Here is a 10006-nt window from a genome sequence, read left to right as displayed (position 1 = left end):
AGATAATAGAGTCTGAAGAGAATATGAAGAGATTTTCAGAGAAGCCCAGGCAGAAGAAATTATTTTCTTATTACAGAAGGGCTTCTCTGAAAATCTCTTCATATTCTCTTCAGACTCTATTATCTCTCTTACTCATTTTCATTTGAGTCACACTTGGACCATGGGGAATAACAGATTCCAGAGAATAATCGAGGCTACTAGAACCAAGGATCACAACAGAATAGGGGAAGTTTTAAATTGTTTAAGTTTTAAATTGTTTAAGTTTTAAATTGTTTAAGTTTTAAATTGTTCTTACAGCTGCTGGGACCTAGGTGACCACATTTTGAATATCACTTATTGACTCTTGAGACGAACTGTCGCTCAGGGATCATGGCCCTTGTAGACTGTGAGGAGAATTTCGAGGGTGTTGTGGCTTCAGTTCTTCAGTTCTTCCTTCAGTTCTTCCTTCCTATATCAGGAAAAGCCAGTCCCTTCGTTCTGCATCTCCTTGACTTTCACACTGCTACCCCACTCGCAACACTTTGCTCTGGTCACCAGACGTGTGGTGGTTTCTACCCCAGCAAGCAATTCCTTGGGACACCAGCTGGGTGGTCTTCAGTCCTGACACTGTCTACTGGGGATGGCAGCAGATCCCACAGGTTAAGGGGTCACTCCTGCAGGACTGGCCCCCACCTCCTTCAGATGCCAGTCGCAAGTCCAGGTTGTCAACTGTACTTCTCACAATGAGCCTTTGGGGCAATTCCAACAACCCCTATCTTGGGTATGATGAATTTGCTAGAGCAGCACACAAAACTGAAGTAAACATTTACTTTACTTACCAATAAATGCCCGGTTCTTATAAAAGGGTATAACCGAGGATACGGAGGACCATCTAGATGGAACTGATGCGTTGGGCAAGGTATGCAGGAGGGGTGAAGAGGGTGCATCCCCTCTGTAGGTGTGCACCAACTCAGAAGCTCTCCTGTCTCCACAGTTGGAGAATTTTATGGAAGCTTCCATAAAAAGGCATGGTAGATCCTTAAGTTAATTTTTAGCCCTTTTTCCTTCTCAAGAAAATGGAGGGTATAACTGAAAATTCCAAGATTCTAACCATGGCTTGGTCTTTCCAGTGGTCATCTCCCATCTGGGAACCTACTCAGAATCACCTTTTCAGAACAAAAGATACTCCTGTTGCCAAAGAAATTAGGATTTCAGGAGATCTGTGTTAGGAACTGGGGGCAGAGACCCAATATATATTTTCTATATCTCACCACTTTTGGTACCTGAGTACCATATTTGTTTAGTGAGGGCCCTGTGAAAGCATATGTACCATTTCCAAACTTGATTTTCAAACCCCTTCATTATACATAGAGAGATGAAGGGGTTCATAGCGATGCAGTGGCCAAGTCAGGACCAGAACTCAGAGATCATAGTTTCAGTTCCACCACTTGAAATTATGGTAGTTATTATATTGGAACTTTGGTCACCAAAGTTTGGATGTAATCTCTCTGGATAATGGAATATCATTTGGATATAATATCTCTGGATAATGGAAAATTTAGACACCATCAAGATACCCAATCAGCTGCCGTGGTAGGGACTGAAATGAGCAAGATAAATAGTTTCAGGATACCCTGCCTTATAGAGAAGGACATCCTTCAAGTGGGGTTTACTAGAAAGCAACGCACCAACAAAGAGTATTTAGGGAACTCAAAGATGTGTAACTGTTGGTCATAAAAGTGTGTGCAGCTCAGCACAGATTGTCCCCACCATTGGTGAACAGGGAAGGAGTGGAGGTGCAAAGTGTGTCAGTCGATGATCAGAGAGAGAGAGAGTGTGTGTTTGATTGCACCTGATCAAACTCAAAACTTTATCCTTGTATATGGATTTGATCCTCCCGTGTTACGAAGTTGATGATAGATCTGGGTCCAGTGTTTACGCTGAGCCTAAAGAGTGGCGCTTTGTTTCCAGGACAACACCTCCGGTCTGGTGTGATGGACTGCGAAGGGACAGAATTGTGCCTCATGAGAGTTTTTTCTTGTGCTTTAGTGAAAAATCCCTTTAGTCTGTTCTTTGGAAACTGAAGGTCTTTGTTTTTAAAGCTGAGAAATGAGAAGTATAAATGAATTTATGATCATATGATTTTTTATTAGGTCTATAAATTCCACTCAGTTCAACTTCTCAGAACCTGAGTAGGTGACTTATTTGCTACTGATGAATTAAAAAAGAAAAAAAAAAGTTTCAGGAAAGCTAAAATCCCAGTTGTTAGAAGACATGGTAAAGACTTTAATACCATCATTTACTTCCTTTTGGAATTTTAATTTAGCAAAGGTGAAAATGCTAATTGAAACCCACTTTATATGAAAACCTAAAAGATATGCTCTACGCAATTTGGCCTCTGTTAAGACCGTGAAGTCCTTTGCCACCCATCTTTAAAAAGGTTCTGTTGAATTTTCTAGCAGTGATGTCTTCAGTAGTGTCATTTACCTTAGCTCCCTGTAATTTTCACCTTCAGAAAGACCACGTCTTTGGGTTCTGGAGAAAGATAATTGGAAAGAAGCATAGGAAATTGACAGAAACCTCTCAGTGGGAGGGAACACTCTGTTGATCTGACCTCATACGGGAAGTGTTGTATGGGCACAGGAAGAATGAACAGATGGCTCATTGTAGAGTGCCTTGACATACATCAGGAGAGAATAACAGCATGTCTTTACAGGTTTAACTGTTAACATCTATAAACACTGTTCTAGGAGTTAGGATAGTATAACCGAGTGGAAAACTACTGTCTTTGAATTTGAAACATAGTTATAAATAAGATAGAATCTCACCCTCTTCTAATGGGAGGTAAAGAGAAAGGAATCAGCCTTGGTAATAAGGAAATTTATGATTATGCATTGAGTATTAGAATATAACTAGATGCTTAGAACTATGATTTGACCATCACTGGATTTTGTAAAAAATCCAGTCTGGGTTAGTGGCAGGGAAATGAATCTTGGGAACCAGGTAGTGAAAAGATTTCTTCTTTATAAATTTCTCCTCTGGCTCAGTTGTCTATGGGATTTAAAAAAAAAAAAATGCTAGTAGTTTATACAGTTAGCAAGAGGACATGGATAAAAAGATTAACTTTTATGGGGGAAAAAAAGGACCAGAAAACTTTCCCAGGTATTTTTTTTTTTTAAAGATTTCATTTATTTATTTGACAGAGAGAGCACAAGCAGGGGGAGCACAGAGGGAAGAGAAGCAGGCTCCCCGCTGAGCAGGGAGCCTGCCATAGGGCTCTATCCAGGGGTCCAGGGATCATGACCTGAGCTGAAGGCAGCCACTTAACCAACTGAGGCACCCAGACACTTTTTTTCTTAGATATGGAGAGAAAAGGACTAAGTGCTGGGTTTATGCTCTTGAGTGTTGTATAACATGGTTATCTCTTAGGAAAAGTGACACAGTGGTGTTAAAAATCCTTAGAAGCTAAGCTTCTGGACGGTGTATTTTTTCAAAAATGAATTATAGAGAATGGTGACTTTGGAATGGTGCTTTAAGGAAATACTGGTTTTCCTTTTTTTTTTTTTTTTTTTTTGTCCCCTTAGGTCATTGTTGCTGATTTTTTTTTTTTTTTTTTTTAAATACCACTTAATTAGGTTTGAAACCGTTTGTCTTGATCTTTACATGCTGGTACCATTTTTCAAACCTTTACTCTGAGGTTTTTAACACTACTGAGATTTTACTTTTTTTTTTATTATTTTTTAAAGATTTTATTTATTTGAGAGACAGAGATAGTGAGAGAAAGAATGAGAGGGGAGAAGGTCAGAGGAAGAAGCAGACTCCCTATGGAGCTGGGAGCCTGATGTGGGACTTGATCTCGGGACTCCGGGATCATGACCTGAGTTTAAGGCAGTTGCTTAACCAACTGAGCCACCCAGGCAGCCCAACACGACTGAGATTTTAAAATGTAGACTCCCCCTGCCTGAAACACTGAAATAAATGATAGTAATGGTGTTACAGTCCTAAAGTAGACACAAAGCCCACTTAATTATACCATAGCAGAGGAACACTATTGCCCAGGTTTTCATCATGGATCAAAAATAGATGAAGATATAACATGAAAGTGCATCCTTACTTGGAGTTCGGAGTGCAGGAAACAAGCCCTCTTCCTCTCCTTATCCTCTGCACCAAGTACAAATACAAATCTTAACCATTCTGTAGAAGATTTGGTTTCCCTTTATAATCCATTGAGAAGCCAGCCATAAAAGCCAAGAGAAATGCACAATTTTGAAAAAACCTGTATGAATGTGGGCTACACAGTTGCCTCAAGCAACTGAAAGATACTTTGTTTTTATTTGTTTTGATACTTAGTTTTGTGATCTTGAAGGGCTTTGGTCATTACTGGGCAAAAGCAAAAATAAGAAGCAAGACATCTACTTCTGATTCTCCATGGTTTCAGACTTTGGTTCTGATAGGAAATCACAACCGGTTGTAAATGATCACTATTATTTTTTAAAGCTTGTTCTTTATTCTGAAGTCTCACTGTCCATCGACGTGTTAAGTTTATCTTTGGAGTCCTAGGGAAGAACCAGAGGCAAAATCAGAGACGAGCAAAATGGCAGGGGCCCTCTCCAGGGTTTATGGGCCAATTACACCTTAAGTGTAGTATTTGTTCACTTAATTTTTCCCACTAATTTTTACCCTGACATGTGCCCTGGGAGATGGTGTAGGTCTACTTCTGTGGCAGTGCCCTTGGCCTAGTTAACTGTAATGGACTCAGAATTTTAGAGCATAGCCTAAGCAAAGTTGACAAGCACCACAGTTTCTCCAAAAGTTGTTGAGTCATTGTTTTACCTGGAAACCACTTGTGTTTTCTTTTCTTTCCAAGAGGATTCCCATGTGAGTAGAGAGGAAAGATTGACGTGCCATGTCAAAGGTGGTTTTCATGATTTAAGTGTTTCATGATTTAATGTTTCTGCTTTGGGACTTTGGCATCTCTGTTCCAGGGAGGATGATGAGGTTCTCCCAGCTGGAGCAGGGGAGGAGAGAACCAGATCTCAGCCTTGGAGCTACCAAGGCATTTGCACGTTCTTATTCTGACATTAGTAGCACAGCTGCCTGCCTGCGTTGATTCTTACTAGATGATTGACACAGCGTTCTAGCCCTCCTGGGGATCGAGGATCTTTGTAGCTGCACCGTGGGCAGGCTTATTACATGGTACGGATGGCTGTAAAATTTATCTTCCACCTTTTATTTGAGATGAAAGCTGAACTGGATGAAATATATCAACTTGGATTATGCCAGGATGTATGGTCATTTGTTTTTTGTGTGTGTGTTTTTGGGGTGGGGGGAGAGGGAATTTTGTTTTTTAGTGTGGTCACTTTGGATGTAGTATTTCCCTTGCGCCTCTGAGGACAGGAGCTGTATAGACTATCCGTCGTCATATTTCCGAGGTGCAGGAATGGCTGGCACGTTGGAGGTGCTTAGTGAGTACTTGTTGATTCGTGAAGGAACGAATGCGTTGTGGACAACTGATGCTGTATTTCACTGTAAAATGAGACATGCTCTTTCTTATTCCAGCTGGAAATGCCGCTGTCCTCAAGTATGAGGAAAAACCTCCCAAACCAGCATTTCAGAACGGTTCCTCAGGATCCTTATATTTGAAGCCTTTGGTATCCAGAGCTCATGCACACTTACTAAAAACTCCTCCAAAAGGTATGTTCCTCATTGCAGAGAAAAGCGGAAAGACAAGACTTTTTAAGTCCTGATCTCATAGAAAGTTAGATTTTGGCAACTAGGTTCATAGCACATCAAACAGGTATTTACAAGAGTATCTCTGAAGAAAGACACATATTTCATTTTTGCAGCAAAGTAGATTTTCTTAGAGACTGTAGGTTCTGTGGTTAAAACTTGATACCTGTAAACACAGGTATAAGGTAAAAATAAGTGAAACTATCCTTAGGTAGTGAACTAAAACAATGAGATCGAAATCTATAATTTAATTCCCACTTTTGGTCCAAACTATGTACTTTTTTCTGTTCTTTTTCTTTTCCTTCTTTGTATTACTCACTTAGTAATTGCCATGGCTGTGAAGAAGAACTTCCAGTTTACAAAATACATGGTATATACTTAGTATGCAATGTTTTCATGCAGCTTTATCCCCAAATCTGAAGTGGATTTTAAGCACACTAGAAGTTGGATTCGTGCTTAGTAAATTGAAAGACTGCTTCACTGAAAGAATTATGAATGAGAAACTTGAAGTAGACTGTGTGACCCATGTGAGAGGTGGTGTTAGTTTTTTTTTAAGAGAAATATTTTATTTACACTACTAGTAGATCTCAGCTACTGTAGTACTCTGGGATATAACCATCTTATCAGATAACAGGAAAAATATCTTCCAGTATTTCAGTTTTAACCGAGTGAAATTGCTTAGTTATAGAGTAAGAAACAATTATTGATTTGGGCAGGCAGGGGGGAAATAAAAATTATGTATCTCCCTTACCCCGATATCTAGGTTAAAATATATCTAATGAATTTTCTTGATTTCTAGTAGTCCTAAAAATAAAGGAAAAATAGCTTGCAAATATATTCTTAATAGACAATTTCACTTAGAAAACAGTTTAATAAAAGCAGTGCAGTGGTTTATATGAGTGAAGTGAGGAGGAGGTAAGAAGTATTCGGAACTGGACGGATAACATGTTGTCAAATGTAAGTGAGGAATGTCTGCCTAGATGACACCATTTTCAAGCACTCTTTCAACATTCACACAACTGTTTTACCTTACGTTCAAGGGAAATACAAAGTCAGTAAGTTTCGCTCCTGAGTTGTAGTTAAGAACCCCTTTTGTTGGCCTGTAAGAATTAGCCTTTTGATTTTTTTTTTTTTTTTTTTTTGAAAATTTTATTTATCCATTTGTAGAGAGAATGAGAGAGCCCAGCAGGGGGAGCAGCAGGCAGAGGGAGAGGGAGAAGCAGGCTCCCCACTGAGCAGGGAGCCCAATGCAGGACTCCATCCCAGGACCCTGGCATCATGACCTGAGCCAAAGGCAGATGCCGCATTGATTGAGCCACCCAGATGGCCCTAGCCTTTTGATTTGATAATTCCTCTACTTTTAACAGTGACAGAATGTGGCAGTAGCCACAGTGGAACACACCCTCATGCCTGCATGTCAGGGAAAGCACAGAACCAGACAGGGCCCTCCTTCGTTCCATCAGCTGCGAGCGGCTGTTGTGTTTCCTCCAGTTTTCTCAGGGCATGGGGTGTACACACTCTTGTGTTTTGCTCTTTATTGTGTGGTGATCACAAGAGTGGCTTCCTTTGCAAAGACTGTGCTGTAGTCTGTCTTCCAGTTCCATAGTTCCTGGACTCTTTCCGACTTCTGCCTATGGCACATAATACCGAGGTGAGCGAACATTTTCGAGTGTGAATATTAATTGCTTCGGATCCCAATAACTTCTAATGGGGTGTCCTTGAAAGAGGAATCACCGGTTAAGCTGTATGAATCTTTCTGAAATTGTTTACATGTTACTCAGTACTTCTCCAAAAAGATGTTAGTCTCTCATGGAAGCGTGAGAGTGTCTGTTGCTGTTCCTCCTTCTCAACATTTGTGTGTATGTATGTAAAGAACCCTGTGGTACTTGAGGTTAATCACCTAGTGAATATTTATCAACCCTTTCTCTTTCTACACTACCGAAGAGAAAAAAGGCATAAATATTGGCAAAAAGATTCTTTACTATGCCAGCAGGTTCTTACCTGTCCATGGTCTTAAATAAGTTTCTAATGCAACCGATGACCCATTGCTGGAATGACATCAATATGTGAATCTGTTGGGGGGAGGTTGTTTTGTTTTGTTTTACAGATTTTATTTATTTATTTGTCAGAGAGAGAGGGAACATAAGCAGGGGGAGCAGGCGAGGGAGAAGCAGGCTTCCCTCTCAGGGAGCCTGATGTGGAGCTCGATCCCAGGACCCTGGGATCATGACCTGAGTGGAAGGCAGACGTTTAATGAATGAGCCACCCAGACTCCCTGAATCTGCGGTTTTTATTGATGATGATAAAGCCCCAGCATCTACACATCCACCAGTAGCTGAGAAGGGATGTCAAACTCTGATACTGATTAATTTGCGGAGAATTGGCACTTCATGATTCCGCTGATCACTTTATGGAATAGGGAATTCCAGTTTTCCAATACATCTTGCTGTTGAATTTGCAATCTTTTGTATCACAAAGGTTTTTTTTTTTTAAACTTTTTTCTTTATTTAAACTCAATTAATTGACATAGAATATATTATTAGTTTCTGAGGTAGACGTCAGCAATTCATTAGTCTTATATAATACTGTGTGCAGGGATGCCTGGGTGGCTCAGTGGGTTAAAGCCTCTGCCTTCGGCTCGGGTCATGGTCTCAGGGTCCTGGGATAGAGTCCCGCGTCGGGCTCTCTGCTCTGCGGGGAGCCTCATTCCCTCCCACCCCCGCCTGCCTCTCTGCCTACTTGTAATCTCTGTCTATCAAATAAATAAAATCTTAAAAAAAAATACCGTGTGCACATTATATCACAGGCCCTCTTTAATGTCTATTACCCTGTTACCCCATCCCCCCAACTTGCTCCCCTCCAGCAACCCTCAGTTTCTTTCTTATGAATAAGAGTTTCTTATGGTTTGTTTCCCTCTCTGGTTTCATCTTGTTTCACATTTTTCTCTCTTCCTTTATGGTCCTCTGACTTGTTTCTTAAATTCCTGTATGACAAAAGGTTTTACTTGAGTGGGAATGAATGATTTTCATTCATAATGGCCACACATTTTTTTCCATTTTATTTTATTTCTTGGCCACACATGTTTTATTTTTATTTTTTAAAGATTTTATTTATTTATTTGACAGAGAGAGATCACAAGTAGAGAGGCAGGCAGAGAGAGGGGAAGGGAAGCAGGCTCCCTGCTGAGCAGAGAGCCCGATGCGAGACTTGATCCCAGGACCCTGAGATCATGACCTGAACAGAAGGCAGCGGCTTAACCCACTGAGCCACCTAGGCACCGGTCACACATGTTTTAAAAGGTTTTATTGATTGATTGATTGATTTGATGGAGTGTGAGTGGGCTTCAGGAGGGTCTGTGGGAGAGACAGTCTCAAGCCGACTCATGTGGAGCTACAAAAAATAGCTGACACAGGGCTGGATCTCACAACTGTGAGATCATGACCTGAGCAGAAACCAAGAATCAGGCGCTTAACCAACTGAGCCACCCAGGGGCTCCTAATGGCCGTATATTTTAAGACAATGTAGTCTCTGAGATTCTATAGATAGATAGAATGTGGCAACCGTTCTAACTAGTAATTTGCAGATGATGATGCTTTAGAATGACCGTCTCTAGGCAAGTAGAAGCACTCCTAGTTTTCTTCTAGTGCCTTATCCTTGTAGCTCTGTACGTATTACAGCTACTTGTATTTCTCGTCATATTTATTAATGTATAACTGACAAAACTGTAGTATGTTTGGTGATTTGATACACACACTGTGTATCAAATGATTTGATACACACACTGTGTATCAAATGATTTGATACATACACACTGCAAAAGGAGCCCCTGGTTGTGTCATACTGGGTCAGTTTGGAGAAGAAGCTTCAGTAGTTTTTCCTTCCTAGCTGAGTAGCAAGTGAATTGGATTTAATGCCTGGCAGTTTTAGAAATGACAACTAGTGGTTGTCTTTCATAAATACCCTGCCTTTTTTGTGGCATCAGCAGTGGAATAGCATTAACTGTGTAATATGCATGTAAATTCAGTCCTGTTAACATTGCACTCCAGCTGTTCTTTACTGAAAATATACTCTCAGGGCGCCTGGGTGGCTCAGTGGGTTAAAGCCTCTGCCTTCGGTTCAGGTCATGGTCCCAGGGTCCTGGGATCGAGCCCTGCATCAGGCTCTCTGCTCAGCGGGTAGCCTGCTTCTTCCTCTCTCTCTGCCTGCCTCTCTGCCTGCTTGTGATTTGTCTGTCAAATAAATAAATAAAATCTTTAAATATATATATATATATATATATATATATATATATATATAT

The 10006-nt window shown here is 40.6% G+C and overlaps 1 protein-coding gene across 5 annotated transcripts in view; it reads left to right on the top strand.

The window, feature by feature from the left end:
* The window catches only part of MTUS1 (microtubule associated scaffold protein 1), a 168970-nt gene that overhangs the window by 94044 nt on the left and 64920 nt on the right, over positions 1-10006 (top strand). For all 5 annotated transcript variants that reach the window (XM_059384386.1, XM_059384389.1, XM_059384388.1 and 2 more), the window contains exon 4: positions 5539-5673. In XM_059384386.1, the coding sequence (XP_059240369.1) occupies positions 5539-5673 (135 nt within the window). The remainder of the gene's footprint in view (positions 1-5538; positions 5674-10006) is intronic.

Source organism: Mustela nigripes, chromosome 18 (assembly GCF_022355385.1).
Source record: "Mustela nigripes isolate SB6536 chromosome 18, MUSNIG.SB6536, whole genome shotgun sequence".
NCBI classification, from domain to species: Eukaryota; Metazoa; Chordata; class Mammalia; order Carnivora; family Mustelidae; genus Mustela; species Mustela nigripes.
Note: the sequence above shows the minus strand (reverse complement) of the source record. Positions and strands in the feature narration are given on the sequence as shown.